The 20017-nt window shown below is 37.5% G+C and overlaps 1 protein-coding gene across 5 annotated transcripts in view; it reads right to left on the reverse strand.

Annotated features, from left to right (window-relative positions):
• Positions 1 to 20017, reverse strand: part of ALCAM (activated leukocyte cell adhesion molecule) — a 252179-nt gene that overhangs the window by 21688 nt on the left and 210474 nt on the right. For all 5 annotated transcript variants that reach the window (XM_069065305.1, XM_069065304.1, XM_069065302.1 and 2 more), the window contains exons 4-9: positions 12206 to 12270; positions 11516 to 11600; positions 10933 to 11115; positions 5222 to 5349; positions 4174 to 4306; positions 447 to 559 (exon numbers count right to left, since the gene is read on the reverse strand). In XM_069065305.1, the coding sequence (XP_068921406.1) occupies positions 447 to 559; positions 4174 to 4306; positions 5222 to 5349; positions 10933 to 11115; positions 11516 to 11600; positions 12206 to 12270 (707 nt within the window). The remainder of the gene's footprint in view (positions 1 to 446; positions 560 to 4173; positions 4307 to 5221; positions 5350 to 10932; positions 11116 to 11515; positions 11601 to 12205; positions 12271 to 20017) is intronic.

Raw genomic sequence — 20017 nt, forward strand, 5'->3', positions numbered from 1 at the left:
CTGGGGCCAGGATCATTCATCTCCATTGTTGGTACAACTTCTCCAAACTCCAAAGGAGCCATTACACTTTGCCATATGTGGTACTAAAAAGACCCAATGACTGGATATAGGAATCTTTTACTGAATTTCAGACAATTATTTTGAAATGAGAGGAATTATTAATGGAAGCCTATCAGGAATTTATATATTTCATGTATGTTTTTAGTACTTGTTTCAACAAACTGATATTCATGGCAGTAGTTTTTAATGAAGTATGTATTTTGAATTTTGTTTAGAAATTAACATTTCTAAAAAGTTAAAGCATCGTCTTCAATAGGATTTGTCTATATAATATTCTTATCATTATCATTGCAAGGGATAGGTACCATTTTTCTGTACGACATAAAATGATTGTACTCTAAATAGTAATGAATTTACAAATAAAGCTAGTAAAAATTATTACTTACTTTCAACCAAACAACAGTTGCATTCCTACTTGAAGATATAGTACATGTCACAGGAAGAGCATCTCCAATCTGTTTAGTGACTTCTCCACTTGGGTTAAGAGACAAATCTAAATCTGTGAAGCAAAAGAACTGTTTGAAATGCAAATCTCAGAAAATTAAAATATCTGAATATTGTTTGTGGAAGGAGGAAGTGATAAATGAATAAACCCTAGCAAGTGATTTGAAACTTAGACCACATTTATATGTCAATGAATTGGGCTGATTACTATGGCCATCCAATAGGTAGTCTGGATTGCCAAATGGTCAATCTAATTAACAGGCTTGATGTAAAGGCTGTATTTAAATGTCAGTTGGGTTTAATTTCTTCACCAGGGAAAAAATCTTTGGTATTTCTGGAAGGAAACAAACAATATAAGGGGAAGTGTTACTGGAAAAGAAGGTAATTTGTAAAATATGAACATCAAGCATCTTTATAGAACTTATGACAAACTAAAAAAACAGAAAATATTCTAAAACTTTCTTCACAGAGATACTACTAAATTAATTAGACTCATAAAGCAGGTTTTTCCCCCCTTTTCATCTGGTTGAAAGGTTAAATTTACTTTTAAACATATTATCAGAAAATAACATTTTAAAGAATAAGAAGTACAAATATTCCTACATAAATACACAAATATACATCTATCAGATGTGTAAAATTTTTCTTTAAAGAAAATATTGCAAAAAAAAAAAAACTAGCCATGTAACCTTGGGCAAATTACTTAACCCCAACTGCCCTCCAAAAAGGAAAAAAAAAAAAAAGAACTTATTGGTAAGGTGGAATGGCCTAAAGAAAATTTCCTGACTTTCTCAGTTTATCACTGATTTTTTTTAAGCAATTGGGGTTAAGTAACTTGCTCAAGGTTACACAGCCAGGTGTTTCTGGGTGGGTGCTAAGTGTCTGAGCCTGGGATTCGATCTCCAGGTCATCCTGACACTCGAGCGGGTGCTCTTACTCACTGTGCTACCTGGCCGCCCCAGATCACTGATTTTTTAAAATAAAAAAATGAACAAAAAACAAACCACACTATAACACATAAAAATTATTTGTTAGAAGAGGATTTGAGTGTCAAATGAGTGTCAAATACAGTGCTAGGTGAAGTAGAATGGTTAATTTGCATGGTTGATTTAGAAAATGAGAAGTTAGAGGGAATTAACCTAAAGGATGATGATGAACTTTACTATAAGGGTAATGAGTATTTGTGGGTTGTGGGGCAGGGTAGGAAAAAATTTCATTCCTCCCTCCCCCAATTATATGGGGAAGGATAGTACATTTATAGGCTGGGATTACTTTTTTTTTTTTTTTACAATCTGCTATTTAGTTATTCTGGTCTTACTATTCTACCTATTGAAAAGAGAACAGGCTTGTTGCAACTAAAACATGTTACCAGTATTTCTTTTAAGAGAATTAAAATGTTGATTTTCTCTGGCTTCTCTCTTAAAACCCAACTGCCAAATTCCAGCCTTGCATTTCAAAACTAAAATGCATTTTTTTTAAAAACCCACACAAACACCTGAAATCCAATTAAATTGTCACATCCTTCTTATTCATATTCCTATCACTGATGATTATCAAGACACCTAGGTGACTTTATTATCAGCTTTTTCTTCCAGCTAGATACTCAGTTAACAGACACTATAGCTCTCATTTCTTGGGATTTTGCAGTCCCTATCAAAAGCAAGCAAGTCTTAATATCCCCTAAGGCTATGGATTCTTGACATAAGACTCTTAAAAGCAATTTACACATGACATCTTTCGAAAGGATGGCTATCTACTGGCTTCATTTCACCAGTGTCACCAAAAAAAAGAGTAAGGCTTGCAAAGAAGCCTATTAAAGATGCCGGGCAGTACTGGATGAATGGTCTCATAAATGACTACTTTTAAACATAGAAAAGTATGTCAGTGAAGTTCTTATCTAGCAGCGTCACTGCTGTCCCAAGAATTAGGCCAAGTCATACATTTACTCAAGTCAATACAAGATGAATACTGGACAGAAGAAGACGATTATTTGTGGAGAAACATTTCCTTAATAGTCCTATTCTTTTCCCTTGCTACTTAGAATGTGCTCCTAATGACACACTAAAATGAGGCTCTTCATACTGTCACAACCTGTACCAATTATTAGGAATGGGTATGTCTATCCAGCTATTTAGTTATTTAGTTAGCTATCTACTCTATCTACCTGCTTTCTTTCATCTCTACCAGAGGCCTCAGCCTGAATCCTCCAAAGTAACCCCAAAAATGGCATTTGAAAAGGATAGAGCCTCTTTCCCAGGAAAATTCTGGAAGATAACTAAAGTTTCTCTTCCTTTTGAAGCAGGTTGAAGCCTCAGGCTCAAGGGATTAGACTGCATCAGAGAGAAGGAAAGATCTCACTGGCACTACAGGATACCAAAATCTCATTACAAGACTGGTCTTCACCTCCAAGGAAGAATGCTATGTGCACTGGGTAGTCTTTGAATTCTGAGTGCCTTCAGGGCAACACTGCAAGTGGGTCCCTGTCTCCACAAAAACCCCTCTCAGAATTAACCATTCTTGCCAACCATCCCCACAGGATGGACTGCCCCAAATGGGAATATTAGTATTTTAATGAAAAAAAATTTTTTTTTGCTTTGTGGAGGGCAGTTGGGGTTAAGTGACTTGCCCAAGGTCACATGGCTAGTTTTTGTATTAAGTGTCTGAGGCCGGATTTGAACTCAGGTCATCCTGACTCCAGGGCCGGTGATTTATTCACTGCACCACCTAGCCACCCCAAGAATATCAGTCTTCAGGAAGGTCAAGTCAAGTGTTTATTCTTGATGTGCCTCTGTGCATCTCTTCTTTTGCCCCTCCCTCTGCCCCCCATGTCACACAGCTTTAGTCTAAAGATTCAAAGCACAGGTTAAAAGAGAATAAAGGGGATGTTGAAGAGGACTTTGATCCTGAGGATGCTTCTGCTTTTAGATACCCACTGACCACTTATCAATACGGTTTCTTCGGACAATGAAATTATTGTAATAGCCTTGCTCTCATTCCCAAAGCCAAATTCATTTGAATTGGTTTTGGTTATGGGTATTAGGCCCTATAATTTTTGTTCTCTATTAAATAAAGTCTTAAATAAAGCTTCCATGGGCCAGCTGCTGCTTCTGTGAATTTCAGGAACATTCAGGCAGTTCTTCACAATATATAAAGGTTCATTATTCCATTAATATCTATAACAGGTACCAGTTTCTGAGGATATACATTGTGGGAACTTAGAATGACACTGGATTTTCAGCACAATTGAAAGTTGCATTAATTAAATCCATACATGTCATAAACTTTTAATACAAACACTGACCCAAAGCAGTGCTGATACTGAAGAATTTAATGAAGTCTAATGAAACTAGGTTGCAACACAGCCAGGCCTGGAATCAGGAAGATCTAAGCTTAAATGTGACCTCAGGCACTTACTAGCTGTGTGACCCTTGGCAAGTTACTTAATTCTGTTTGCCTCAGTTTCCTCATCTGTAAAATGAGCTAGAGAAGGAAACAGCAAATCACTCCAGTATCTTTTCCAAGAAAACCCTAAATGGGGTCACAAAAAGTCAGACACGACTGAAATGACTGAACAGCAACAACGCCAGTTATAACGTATTTGGAGAGAGAGCAGTATTAGGCTAGAAATTGCTTTCTGAAACTGTGCATGAAAAAAATAAGGTAACTTACAGTGCACTGTGATGCTCGTGGAAGCAATCATGCTTTTTTCATCTGTTAGAGAACATTTGTAGTCTCCTGACGCATTTCGTCTCACATCTGTCAATACATAAGTATTCGAGCTTCTTATACCTTCTGGCTGTCCCTTCAGATAGAGGTAAAACAGCCTGTGATTACGTTGGGTAGCAAAGATGAGGACAATCATATTTCTTAATGACTGCAAGATAATTTCTTCAGTTTTGAAAGAGAAGAGGCTTGCTTCAATGGAAAATATAGGGCTTGTGGTTGGAATTTAAATACAAATATTTGGCTTTTTATTTTAATGTTGCTAGTTTGTTGTTTTTTTCTTTTGGAGGGGACGAAATGAAGGCATTTTATTATTTAAATTATTTTAAAATGAAAATAAATGAAATGTATTTAAAAATAATTAATTATTATTAAATTATTTTAGAGCAAAATAACCATGTAGTTCTTGGGAAAATAATGTTCTTTTGGGTCCCATGTCCTCTGCCTTAGGGTACATTAATTTTCAACTGATGCTTTCGGTATAGCTCAAAAATGTCCAAAAGAGTTGTCTCTGTTTGTCAGATGGAGAAACTATCTCTGTGAAGAGACAGGACTTTTTCAAGCTCATCTTCAGAATGACTGGCAAAGCTAGGATCAGAACACAGGGTAAGCTCTTCCTCTGTTATCATACTTGTTTTCCATTCAGTTCTTCCTGAGAAGATGAATTTGGCAATTTATTTGAGAAGTCAAACTGGCCAATGGGTTTTTAATAGCTATTGTGTCTTCTGGTCACTTTTCCCCTACTAGATTTGTAACCTCAGAAGGGTTTGTATCTTCCTGTGTAGTTTAATTTTACTGGTAAGGGGGAAGAGGCAGGAAAAAAAGTCGACCCTGTTTCAGAGCTTCCTTACAGACTAGGGAAAACCTTCCATGGGAACTCTGTATGAGCAAAATCATTCTCTCTCTTTTATGCTATAAAATGTGAACATCAGACAAATGTCAAACAGGGCAAAATGATATTTCTAAAGCTAAATGGCAGAACGAAGGCACTTACTGGGAGGTAAAACAAAAACTCCTCTGGAGGAGGGTTACCATTTCCTAAGCATTTTAGAGTGATGTTGTCTCCTTCTTTAATGGCATTTTTAGGAGGCAATACTTGAATTGTCACTTTCTCTGTGGGATCTGCAAAAAAAAAAAAAAACAAAACGGACACAAGTTAACAGTTTTTGTCAAGTACCAAAGTACTCTACACATATAATGCAAATGACTAAATTATACACAATTTTCTCAAGAAGCAAGTAATGGTAATTGCTTAAATGTATCTTTTTATAGAAGGATTTAAGTTAATAGGTACTTTCCATACTGAGTACTAATCCTAGTTAGAACAAACTACAAAGGAACCCTGTTATATAAAAATCAATTTCTTCTTAGCAAAATGTCTTTAACCATAGTAAGAATGACCATAATTATTTTATGTGTAAAAGACCAGTAGAAACAATCTCACTGTATGATTTCATTGTAAGAGAATTTAGCTGTATTCTATGAAACTGACTATTTGTAAAGACTGAACTCCAACCATCAAAATAGCTAGATCTATTAGGCAACACCACACTCACATTACATAATAGTAGCCTACATTAAATACAAAGGAACATGAGCTAAACAGCACAGACAAAGCTTTTCAGTATGCTGAAGAGTATACTTGCTTTCAAAAAGATGAATCCCATGATCTGAGAAAGACCCTTAACACAATCAGCAGATCTGTAAATGTAATATAATTCTGATCTGTTCAATGAAGGCAAGATACAAGTTTCATTCCACTTAGGTAATGTTTCAAAAGAAAATAGGGCTAAAGGGTATTCTTTACTATTAGCTACTGTTCACAAGCAGAATTCTAGAGAAATTAAAGTCCATATATAATGAGCCCCATCTAACAAACACAAAATAGGAGGGAAAAACATCCCAGTCTTAGAAGTATATGAATTTCCAAAATGAGTAACTTCCTAATAATGGTCTGCTTTTAAACTTTAAGATGTTTTAAAATCACTACTTGGTTAAAAGAATATTGGATTTAGAATTGACCTAATGCAAAGGTTCATTTGATGGAACATTTTTTCACCTCAAGGACTTTACAATTGTTGTATCTTTAGTTATTCATATGGAATTTCCCCAGATGATATATTTTGTCATTCTTATAGAGACAAAAGTGATCTCCCCCAAAAAAGTTCATATGATTAATGCTACAAGTGGGATTTGAGGGGCTAAGCTAACAGGTTAGTTGCCCAGATGCAACAAAGATATTTTTTTCCATATCATGTCAAAGATATAGACAAAATTAACTGAGGTCGGAGAAGGAAGTAATAGATCATTTGATTCTCCAATTTTTCTGCATATGCCAGAAAAGTTTGCAATGTTTTTGCAAAATTTTGCAGTCCTTCTGATTGGGCTGCATTTTACCTAGTGTTTTCTTGTGTGATTCCTCTTCTCTTCAGAGTATATGTATATAGAGGAGATTATATATATATATATAAAACATACTTTGCAAACCTTAAATCACTATGCAAATCTTCTTTATTATTGTCATCATTACTGTAGGTTTTTCAACAGAAAGGAAGGAAGGAAGGAAGAAAGGAAAGAAGGAAGGAAGGAAAGAAGGAAAGGAGGAAAGGAGGAAGGAAAGGAAGAAGGCAGGAAGGAAACAGTTTCGGCCCCTGAGGAGCTTATTTTCTAATGGTGGAAGTCTTCAACCAAAAGAAAACTGAAAAATAGAGTAGGGTTCTAAGATGAAGTAGATGGGAGGCATAGTTTTGAAGTCTAGAGGATGTCAAGAACAGGGCTAGGACAGAAATGAAGCAAAAATCATTTCCCTGAGTTACCAATGATCATCTTCAGGCTAAGGACTGTGAAGTAAATAAAATTCATTTTTGACACTATTTTCTTCCCCTGCACACCCAGTCCACTACACTTTCTCTATCCTCTGACTCCTGTTCCAATGTAGTGTCATTGCTGTCTAAGACATGTCACCCTATTGGAGCCCACCCTCCCAATTGTACTTGGCATTTCAAATAATTTCCATTCCTTTTCCTCTATCTGCCCTTACCTCCTGTTCTCCTCTTGTTCACAGCCCTGCTTTTCACTATGAAACTAATAAACAAACCTGGGATAATGGGAGCAATACATTACCCTACTCCAAGACAACAAATTGGCAGTTTAACAGGAGCATTCTGGAGAGAACTCAACGTGACTAAAATGAAACTAATTGACTTTCTCCAAATGACAGCCCCTTTCTTGGCTCTTTTGATCCCATCAGTGCCAACATTGTTCTCCTAATCATCAAGTCACTAAGCCTTCATGAGTTTCAGTTTCCTCATCTGTTAACATAAGGGTAATAATGCTGATAGTAACATATCCTAGAGATGTTGTGAGAATTAAATGAGAAAATATGCATAAAGAGCTTTGAAAACCTTAAGACACTGTAGAGTAGTGCTGTAGACTGGATAGACCGAAAGCTTTGGCTTCAGAAAGGCATAAGGTCAAATCCCACAACTGACATCTGCTAGCTATAGGACCTTGGGCAAATCACTTAACCCCTCAGTATCCATAGAGCAATCTCTAATGCTACAGAGAATGCCAAACTGCATTGGTAAAGGGAGTTTTTCATTAAAAAAATTCTTATATTGATAAAATCACAGATCTGGGAAAAAATAAAGTGCTAAATATTTCAAAGTATCAGCATCATCATATCTGACTAATGAAATCACAGAATCTCAGAGAAGGAAGAGGTGTCAGGAACCATCTAATCTAACCTACAACTCTGCAGAAATTTCTACAACTTTCTTGACAATTCATTTTCTAGGCTCTAGACGTACAAGAATTTAAGAATACCTGGAAGGATTCTGCCAGTTGATGCTCCTTGTCCTTTCTAGTGTTAAAGGTCACCAGTAATGGGATACTCAACATCTAATGTGAGATATAATTCCATTTTGGATACCTTCTACTGTGTAGGAATTCTATTAATCTTCTATTGATCCATCTCTCTATCATGTCTACCCATTCCCTCTGAGATCAAACAAAACAATTGTAATATCTCCTTATGAAAATGCTTTAAGTGCACTGATAGCAACCATGAGTACCCACGGCTTTTCCAGGTTTCAGTTCCTTGAATGAGTAGTTGTATGGCATTTTTCTTTTTTGTTGTACTGTTGTATAACATAGTGACTGTACCATGGTGCTAGCTTTCCTCTGGACCTTCTCTCCGGCTTTTCAATACTTAATTGCAGTGCCTAGAAATTTTCTGCTTACCTCCCCCATCCATCCAGGCATCAAGCCTGGTAAACTTTTTTTTCACAATGCCAATGGGATTACATATTTAGAGCTGGAAGGGACCTTTGACATCATCTAACCCAACCTCATTTTACAGGTAAAAAAAAAAAGCCTAAGGGAAAGGTCAATGGCTTCCTCAAGGTCACAAGGGATTTAAGCACCACCCCCACTGCTATCATCCTTGTCTAGACCTCATACTTTGATCGTACATTGTTGTTATCCTCTCCCTCAATCCATTCTATACACCACTATCAGATTAATTTTCCTATAATGCTTCTTTCTGAATGTTGCCTTACTGATTAAATGGATACCTATTACATAGAGAGTCAAGTCCAAACTTTGTAGTATGGTATCCACAATCTAGGACAACCTCCATCTCCTTGATATATCTTAATATTATCCTTTGTAAACCATGTTTCTGATCTACTCATGGCACTTAGGCATTGTCCTTTATATCACTGCATATCTTTTTCACTCATATGACCTATGTGGCTATGCTCTAAGCTTTCTGTCAGTAAGGATTCTGTCTTATTCTTCTTTTTGTCTACAGTGGCTACTCATTGCCTTTCTCAAAAATATTCAGTGTATTGAGTTAGCCATGGTGATACCTCATAATTTCCAAACAGTTTCATGCTTTCTCCCTTTCTCTCTTCCCATAATTCCCTACTATGCTTAATCTATTGCCTTTTATCTCTCCAACCCTCTTTTCCCTTCTTAATTTATATAAACCATTTGACAACCTCTACCACTTTGCACTCTCAGTGATATCAGCAAAACTAAGTTATAATATAAACAGCCTGGGAAAAGTTTTTCTTGTGTCCTTCCATTAATTAGGCAAATAAAACAAATTTCCTTCAGAAGAGCAATACTACTTTCTGAATAAAAGGGAAAGATCTGGGTTTGTTGGCCCAACCATTTTTGATTAGGCTAGTTTAAGGGCTATGGAACCATTTATTTGAAAAGCATTATGCTTTAAAACTTTCCTGGTGTAAACTCAAACCAGTTTCTATTTCATTTCATTTCATTGCTTTTTGGAGGGAAGAAGTGGGGCAATTGGGGTTAGGTGACTTGCCCAAGGTCACACAGCTAGTTTTTGTGTTATGTACCTGAGGCCATATTTGAACTTGGGTCCTCTTGACTCCAGGACCGGTGATCTATTCACTGCTCCACCTAGCTGCCCCAAGTTTCTATTTTATGACACAGAACACCAAATATAGGTGATTTGAAAATTTTCCTTGGACCCACTGGTATTTTCACCATTTGTGAAGGATAGGAACTAGAATGATAGTCACTTTTGAACATATCATGCTGTTATTGGGATTTCAAGTAAATTTTCCCTTTAGAGGACTTGCCATACTTCTTAGCTGTAGAAAAAAAAAACATGAAAGTAATTTTCCCCTGAAATACTCTCTACTTCTAATTTTGAGTTGTATAGTAAGCAGGCAGACAAAGAGTTGATCGTTAGAAAGCCTAGCTATCTATACAATCAGGGCAAGTCCTGTCTGGGCACTTATTCCTTTGCAAAACGAAGAAGCAGAATTAAACTCTACTCAAAGATTCATGGAATCACAGATGGGACTTCAGAGGTCAGCTAGTCCAAGCTGTGCCTTGACCAACATTAACTCTACAGTGTATCTGACAAGCTGTAATTCAACCTTTGCTTGAAGACCTCTGGTAAGAGGAAATCCATTACCTCTTAAGGCAGCTCATTCTACTAGTGGATGGTTCCTGCTGTTAGGAAGGATTTCTTTGCATGGAATCTAAGTTTACACCATTGGACTTCCCTAAATTGTTTCTAGTTCTAGCCTCCTTGGCCAAGCAATTAAACAAATATTTATTAAATACTTGTAGAATGTACTTGTAGATTCTGGGGGTAAGACCAGATGATGTCTAGGAAGTAACCTTTCTAGTTAGATTTTTCTAGAATTCCAATTGTTTGGTCAAGTTAAATAGCAAAAACAGAATGTAGGGAATTCTTAACATGTTAGATATTTTTATTTCATATAAGACAGCTTAGTGTCATAAATTCTAACAGTAAATAGCAGAGTTGGGATTTGAGTCTGTCTTCTGATTCAAAATCTTTAGTTGTTTGCTTTAGAAAAATAGGAAAACACAGTGTTTGTTAATAGACCTAGATAAAGTTATTTTGTGGATATATGGAAAAAAAAATAAGGGCAATTATGTAATGCAATAGATAGGGTGTCGGGCCTAGAGTCAGGAGATTCATCTTCCTGAGTTAAAATCTGGCCTCAGTCACTGACTAGGTATGTGACCCTGGGCAAGTTCCTTAACCCTGTTTGCCTCAGTTTTCTCATCTGTAAAACGAGCTGGAGAATGAAATGAAATCTTTGCCAAGAAAACCGCAAATGGGGTCATGAAGAGTCAGATACAACTGAAATGACTGAACAACAACAAAATGAAAAAAAGAAACGAGTAACTTACAGTAAATATCAAAGAATGCTTGATCAGAATGAATTGTTTTTTGGCCGGATGGACCATAATATGTCACAGAACATGTGAATGGTATCTTTATATCATTTTTCGTTGTCTTGTACACCAGAGAGGAAGTTACAGTGGAGAGTTGAGTTGCTGGATCCACTTGTCTTTGTAAAGTTGTGACCACACCTAAAAGAAAGAAGGAATCTTAATTACAGGATCTTTTACCTGGATTCAAAGTACTTAAACTTCACAAAATCTCTGAAAGGTGTCTTAGTCCTGCTATAGGTACTGCTAGACTGACATGTAGCAAGGCAGATGTCTTTTTGGTGTTACAGAGTGAAACACTGGTGTAAGCAGAAATAGAATCCTATAGTCCTGTCTCCCACACACTTTAATTAACTATGAGAACATGTCACACACAGAAGTAATTTTCCTTACTCCTTTCTCTTCTGCAGCAGCACTAAATCAGCATTTTGGAAAAAAAAAAGAAACGGGTACTCAAAGAGACTAGGCCAATTGTTGTAGATCAAAATTTAGCAAAATATTTAGAGGCAAGATCGCATATACAGTACAAACTCAGACTCACCTTCTGAAGTGTCCAAAGTCTTTCCATTCCTGTACCATGTAATGTTGACATCTGGATAACTGTCTTTTGAAACACAATCACCCAACTGCAAAACAGAAGGTGATGTTAACACCTAATTCTAATTGCTTTATTTAAGCAAAATTTAGTGGCCCATTGGGACTGTTATAAAAATGGAGATGGAGGTGACCTGTCCATCTTCATGTTATTTACTAATGTACTTTCATCAAGCACAATTATTCTACCTGCCCAGTCAGCAGTATGGCTACTTTATAGTGACTATACTGCATTTGTATTAAGAACTTTTAGAACAAACATATTGACCATACTGTATGATATGGCATTATTCAATAGAACCTAAGACTTTTTTCTTTTAACAAAGAAATGTTTAGTTATACTAGCAAGAAGAAAAGGAGTACAATGTAATCAGCCAGTTTGGAGCCAAAATGACCCACCCATATACAAAATTTGGAAATGGCTATTTTGGCTCTCATTGATGTATTTCTTGCAGCACACTAGAGGCATTTTGCAAGAGAGATGAATTACCCTTCTCTCCTCTCATGCACAGTCTTAAGCTACTGGTCCCCTGCTTGTTCTGAATGAACCAGATTTGGATCCTTATGTAGCTATTATCAGTCCCTTCAGACTAGATGAAATTAAGGCAATTAGTTAAGCAAGAAATGTGTTCCTTACCTTTTTCAGCTGTTCCGTTTCCAAGAACTGTGCTTTATTTACAATTTCGGGTTTCGATGGTTGCTCTGAAATTAAAGAAAAAATAAAATAAAATCTGTGTGGAAAAGACAGGACCTCTGTTTTGTCTTATATCAAATAATGCATTTCCCCAAACTGGAAAACAAGTGACCAATCAAAGAGCAGAATCAGCACAAAGATTGCAATTTGGCAAATTTGTCTAGCTACATATGAGAAAAAATCCACCACACACCAAACCTTTGCATTATTTATTTTAAATGTTATTTTAAGTACCTGGTACTCTTTTGAATATGATCTCTCTAATTAGAAAGCATTATTTTTCTTACAGCTTCCTAGGCACTTTACCAACCCCGCTGATGGTTCTAACAGTGAAGACTGCAGTCAAAGGACTAAATGGCACCCTGGTGGTTTGAAAGAGCCAGTGTACCTCCAAATGGCTGCATGTCCCTCTTCCTATCATAAGCATCAGGCTCATTATAACATGATGAATTAGCACTATCACAGTAGTAGCACAAATGAAAAAAATTGAAGTGCAAAGTTATGGGGAATATCTTCTGCACCATATACAGACCTGGCAAAGCACTGAATTTAAATGCTCACACCTGGTCTATCCTTGAGTTATTACAATGTCATGGGAGGGCCAAAGGACAAAGAAGTAGGAGTTCAAAGTTTAGAGTTCAAAACTCTGCTCTGCCACCAAATATCACATCCCTTAACTTCTCTGAGCCTTAGTTCTCATCTGTATATAGTTAGGGTGTTGGGATAAATAGATAGGGCATTTATTAAGTGCTTACTATACAAGTAAGTTAGGAGGAACCTGAAGGGTGCTGAGCCTGTGCCCTGGTCTTCTGGTGTGATAGTAATGGCAATTAAAGATTCCCCTGTATTGGCTTGGTTTTCAAATTGATTGTGTTAAAACCCAGAGCTTGTTAATCCCACCTGTGGGATGGGCTTGTTGATGTGAAAAGAAAGTCCTGAATTGGGAGGAGCTGGTGATGTAGATTTGGAGAGACAAGAGAGAGGCAGAAGATCTTTTTGGAAGCAGCACCTCGTGGAGAGAGAGAGACTAAGAGAATTGCTGGTGGCCTCTTTGAATTGCCCTGGACTTTTGAGACCTGCCCCCTGAGCTGCCAAGGACTGAGGAGACATGGCTGTTTTGCTGGTACTTTGTCTGTCTGTTTTGATGTTATTTTGCCAGATTTGTCCACTGGTGAAAGACTGTCCTTTTGTTGAAGAAGTCCTGGAACCTGGCTGTTCGCTAAGAAGGCCTGAGACTGTCCTGCAGACAGAGAGTGAATACTGTCCACTGGTGAGGGACAGTACTGTTGTTGCAGGGGTCTGGAGACTGTCCTGCAGACAGAGTGAATACTGTCCACTGGTGAGGGACAGTGCTGTTGTTGCAGGGGTCTGGGAGCCTTTCTGTTGGTTCAGAAGCCCTGAAGAAGGATTTTCTTGTTGTATGTTTACAGAAATCCTGGGAGAGGGCTTTGCTAATGTGTTCAGGGGTTCTAGGACTGTTCTACAGACAGAGGATAAATTCATGAAGGGACTGGCAATGTATCTTATGGCCTTGCTAAGCCTTGTCTCCCCAGGAACTAAGATTGCTGAGAACTTGCCTCGTGTCAAGATGAAGAAAAGACCTCCATTTGAGTATTAAGTACTGTGTTTAAACTTGATGTAACTCTGGGGTAGATTCAATTGTGATCCTGGGAGTGGGGAACTTTTGACCTTATTGTGCTCTGTGATTGACAAATGAAGGTACTTTACCTATGTTTGGAAACTAATCTCCATTTGAGAAGAGGGGCTTTGTGATGGACTTAATTAAGGTATAGCCTAGGGGTGGAGAAGTATTTAGAACAGAGACTTTGTAATTGATTGAATGATTGGAAGATCCTGGGGTGAGGTAGTACTTGGAGATTATTTAATCACACTTAGTAAATGCTGTATTTGGAATGATGTCATGTTTTGATCTTCTCTGTTCTTGGTTTGTCACTAAATAAAATAGAGAGCACCTATGCTGGTATTTTGAACTTGGGAAGTTGCCTTTGCTTGGTATTATATTACATCTGGTCAGATCTTTGATCTCAATATAGGGTATTCACATACAGAGGTTTCTTGGTGGTTCCTTTGACTCTGTCCCCCTCACCCCATTAATTGGGGGAAGGACTATATCAAAGAAGAGGCCAGTGAGGAGGTAGATTTTTACTTGGTGGATTTTAAAGTGAAAGACAATTTCCACTCTCTTCTTCTTCTCTTCTGTACATGATGCTTGAGACTCCATCTGCTCTTCCTTGGACTTCCTGAAAGGGAGGAGGAGATTTCCCTTTCCTTATTCCAATCCCCAAAGCTACCATAGTCACTCCTACACAGCAGGGAGAGTATGTATTGTCTAGACAAGGCTGGAAAAGGAATTCAAATTTGTATTTCAGAGCAACAGTAATTGAACAGAGATATTGGTGGCAACCTCTTGAGTTGTAGAGATTAGGAGTCTCCTGGATCCTCTTGCCTGCACTACTGAAATCATCTGCTGGTTAGTCTTCTTACCACACTCCAGTTCCCACCTGAGTCCATCCTCCATTCAGCTGTCAAAGTGACATTTCTAAAGTGCAGGTCTGACCATGTCACTCCCCTAGTCAATTTAGTTCACTGGCTTCCTATCACTTCCAAGATCAAATAGAAATTCTTCTATTTGGTGTTCAAAGCCCTTCATAACCTGGCCTTCTCACCTCCCTCCCCTTTCTAACATTTTCATTGGCTGGAATGTTCTCCCTCTTGGCTTCCTTCAAGTCCCAGTTAAAACCTCACCTACTACAGGAAGATTTTCCTGGACCTCCTTAATTCAAGTGCTTTCTCTCTGTTGATTATTTATAATTTCTCCTATATCTGTCTTGTTTGTATGTAGTTATTTAAATGTCTCCCCAATTAGAGCTCCTTGAGAGCCAAGACACTCAAATTTTACTTTTCTTTGGGTACCCAGTGCTTAGTACAGTACCTAGCACATAGTAGGCACTTAATAAGTGTTTATCGACTGTCTGACGGAGTGAAAAAGAAAACCAAAAACTTCTGAGAGGAGAAGATGATCATCACCAGAAAGATGAATTCAAGACATCTGTTAGTTTGAGAGAAGTTGTGTTTCTTAAGTAAGTTGCTTGAACAGAGGACAGGACCAAAGCTCATGTTGTGAGTTCCCAATCTTTCCCCCACCCCTCTGTAATATCTTTTGTTTTTACATAGCTTTCTTCTTCAAATTTATTGCTCCACCACCTCCCAGTGAACTATTTCTTGTATGAAAGAAGAAAAAAGAGAAAGCAAAATTTATCAACTATGTCTGACAGGGTATGCAATGATGCATATTCACAGTTCCTCACATTTACAAAGAAGGTAAAGAGGTACATTTTCTCATCTCTTTGCTGAGTTCAGTATTGGTCATTATTATATATCTGCTATTCATTTCCCATCAATGTCAGTATGGAATTATTCTGTATTTATTTTAACGAGTCTCAAAGTCACATTCTCTAGGGCCTTCTTGTCTGCAATGTGAAATTCCTTTAATCCTGTTCATCTAACAGAATTAAAGTAGCTTTAAGATAACCACTGACACTTTACCAAACTGGAATTGGCTATTTTGGCTAAGAATTAGGAAAGAAGCAAAAACAGTCCCTGCACACTCACAACATGGTAGTTACAAGGTTCATGCTCCAAGACTCCCACAGTGCACTAATAGCAAAGTCCCTGAGGCTCTCTCTCAATAGGAAACTATGCGTTTGATTATAGTTTCTAAGACCATCCTGGATAAAAGCAGCAAAAATGCAAGGTGGGAAGGGTTATTTTAGGCAGGCATGCTGTCACAGGAGGAATGAGAGGAGAGGAGGCATAAACACACAAAAAACATACCATTCCAAGTCCACTTAAGATAAGGGAAAAGTCTTATACCCATCCTGTTATTCCCCAAGGCGATTTCTGTAATACAGAAACAGACTTGCAGAATCTTAGAACTGGAAGAAACTTTGCAATAAGGAGTCAGTCCACAAGTATTTAGTAAGGATTTACACTTTCCAACACTGTGCTAACTGCTGGGGATACTCCCCCCAAAACGAGCAAAAATACAGTCCCAGACTTCAAGGAGCTCTCATTCTAATGAGAGTGGTGTAGGGAGAGAACATGCAGATAATGAAGTACACACACATTAATCTCAGAGGAAAGGCACTTGTAGTGGGGCTGATGAATCAGGAAAGGATTCCAACAGAAGGAGGGATTCAAGATGAGGCTTGAACAAAGCCACAAAAACTCAGAGGTAAAATTAAGGAGAGAGAACATTCCAGGGATGAAGGACAGCAAGCACCGAGGCACAGAGATGGGACAGGGAATGTTGTATGTGAGGAACACTAACTAGGCTTGTGCATCTGGTCTGTAGAGAGTATGCCAGAGAATAAGAAACCTGGAAAACTTCTGGGGGCCTGGTTACAAAGAGCTTGATACCTCAAAAGAAGAATTTCTATCTAAGACAATAGAGAGCCATTGGGGAATCCCCATTATGGCATGCCTCCAGAATGGGCATTTCAGTCTTTTCCTTTTAAAGACTTAAGATGAATCAACCCATTTAACTTCTACACAGCTCTAAGGGTTTGACAATCAATCAGATGCTCGGCAACTTCCTTGCACTGGGCATTATTCCTAGTTCTTCCCTCTGATACCCCCAAGAACAAATCTAGTCCCTCTTCTCCAATGACATTATTTCCATACTTGAGGCCAACTATCATGTTCCATCAAGGTATTCCATTTTAAGACTAGAGGTCTTAATTTCCTTCATACCAACTTCATATAGCATGATCTTAAGGACCTTTTATTATATTAACTGGTCTTTCCTAAAATATGACACTGGGAAATGAACATAATACTCCAGATATAGCCTGATAAGAATAGGACCCATACCTCTCTATACTGGGCCTCTCTTAACACAGCCTAGAATAAATCACGTGAACTTTATTGACTAATATATCTGACTACAGACTCATTTAGAGCAAGAGGTCCACTAGAAACATCAACTCTTTTTCAAAGGAATTGCTGTCTAGTCATATATCCTCGCTTAGATAACACAGTTTGATAATTGATACTCATAATGATGATAGAGAGTTAACAGGGAAAGGTTACATTGTGCTCAATGGATTCTTTTCTAAAAAGGTAAGAAAGTGCCTAATACATTTTGAGAAAGATTTTTGTCTCAGATGGCTAATATGAACAATGATGTGGTACTTAAAGGGATAAGCTTAGCTATCTAAAAAAGGTGGATATTCAAAAGACCCGTTTCCTCAGGTTCCTGGATAGTCAAGCTTACTACATGTAAGTCTATTAAGTGGGAAAAGTACTATACTGGGAGTCAGGAGAACTAAGTTTAAATTGTGGCTCTTTATACTCATATAACTTTGAGCAAGACATTCTCTACTCTCGTTCTATTTCTTTATCTGTAAAATGAGAGGGCCAGAATAGGTTATCTTTTAAGGTCCATGTGAACTTTTAATTTGATTTTCTATGAGGACTCTCAGGTAAGGCACTTCTCTCTACCAAAATAAGCTGGCACCTTCTCTGACACTTAGAGTCTTGGAGAGTTGCCTAGGATACTGATGGGTTGACTTATTTAACTAGCATCACACAAAGCCAGTATGGCCACACTTGAACTCAGGACTTTGTGGCCCTGAGGTTAGCTTCTATCCAATATGCCACATTGCCTCTGAAAATGCAAATAAACTTAGTGAAAAAGGAACTAATTTGTTTTAACTCCACTTTTGGCATTTTGTGTGGTTGGAATGGATGTTATATAATTCAAAGAGATAATGGGTAGGCTCTTCCAAGGGTACTCTTTCCCTTGGCACAAAATTCAATGAGAAATTCAGTGCAGAAATACATGGGCACACATTCACTTTCTTTTACATAAAATGTACATTCACTCTGTTTTCAAAACAGTGATTTATGGTGTTATTGTACAATATGATCAGATGTAACCACTCAGTATGCTATAATGTATGAATAAGTTTAGTATATTTTAATATGTAGGCGATAGCAGTGTATGCTAGTTTTAAAAAATATTCTTCCTGTCTGAATGAAATTAAATTTCAGGCAAACTTAATGGTAGTCCCATTTCTTTCCCACCCCCAAAATGAGCAGTTTGGGATGTCAGATTTGGATTTAGGGGCCTCTATTTATTTATAAGAGAGATTCACGTTATTAAGGAAATGATACTTGTTTCGTTGAGCTTTATATACTCCCTTTTAATTTTGTTTCGAAATCTCTGTATTGCTTAAAATGATTTTTCTGTGTAATTTTCTTTCATATCTATGGTTATTAGCTGAAGGGCTATAAAGAAAGACATATGCCATATTAGCAAAATTGCCTATCAATTCAGAAGTGTTTAAGAAACCACATGTAAATTATATTTTAATGTTTTAGGAATTCATATGTATGTACAATTTATAGGAAAAATGGTGCCATATAAAGTTATTTATAGTATTAAAGTAACTTAATTAAATGATACTAATTATAGTCAGATTTTGCCTCTGGAGTCTTTTTTTTTTTTAAGCAACCAGGGTTAAGTAACTTGCTCAAGATTACATGGCCAGTTATTTCTGGGTGTGGTGTTAAGTGTCTGAGCCCGGGGTTCGATCTCCAGGTCATCCCGACACTGGAGCTGGTGCTCTTACTCACTGAGCCACCTGGCCGCCCCATGCCTCTGGATTCTTATAAACAAGTGTGTCTAAAGCCATTTTGGAACTAATTCTATATCGAGGGGCAGAACATTGTCTTAGTTCATTTTTTTTCTTCCTTGCTGACATTCTTTTCTTTATTGGAGCAACTTAGAATCTCATTACCAAAGGACTACACTGCAAAGGTTTAAAATTGAAGTATGGCAAAACTTTCTAAATTTTCAGAATCTTCATCTTTAACCTGATCATACTTTAAAAGAAAGGAGGGAAAAGAAATAGAAAAAAAGAGCTGGCAGTCTTGCTTCACCCTGAGCAAAGATTTAATAGCCATAGAGTACACTGAAGCTTTATTATGCTATGACGCAAATGATTTTTGCCAAACATGCTATAGAACATTTGTGGGTATCCTATGCCATCATGTACTCATAAATAATCAAAGCTAATATAGACCTGATATTCACTATTTATTAATATATTTTCAAAGGTCAGTGGATAGGGCTCTGGCCCTGAAGTCAGGGAGACTTTAGCTCAAATGCAGACTCAAACACTTACTAGCTACATGTGACACTGGGTAAGTTATCACTTAACCTCTGCAAATCCCAGGTTCCTCGTCTGCAAAAAAAGAGGTAAAAATAACACCTTCCTCTTGGCTGTTGGGAGGGTAAAAGAAGATAATCTTTGTAAAGCAGTTTACACACCTTAAAGAACTATATCAATGCTAGTGGTTATTATTATCATCAGAATATTCTCTTTTCCTGCTTTTTTATTATCCATAAAGTTCAGAGCAGTTTGGGTCATAGTGAGACAGTTTTAAGATGAGGTTAAGAAAGGGGAGTAGCTAGAGAGAAATCGATCCTTTTAAAGAGATAGGGACTTGTCAAGGAATGATTAGTTCATTTATGCTGTTGTTGTTCAGCCCGTCTGACTCTCTGTGACCCCATTTGGGGTTTTCTCGGCAAAGATCCTGGAGTGGTTTGCCATTTCCTTCTCTAGCTCATTTTACTGATGAGGAAACAGAGGCAAACAGGTGACTTGCCCAGGGTTACACAGCTGGTAAGTGTCTGAGGTCAGATTTGAACTCATGAAGATGATGAGT

This window comes from Petaurus breviceps, unplaced genomic scaffold (genome assembly GCF_028583685.1).
Source record: "Petaurus breviceps papuanus isolate PSGF00001 unplaced genomic scaffold, PetGlider_PUasm1.0 90683, whole genome shotgun sequence".
Classification (NCBI taxonomy): Eukaryota; Metazoa; Chordata; class Mammalia; order Diprotodontia; family Petauridae; genus Petaurus; species Petaurus breviceps.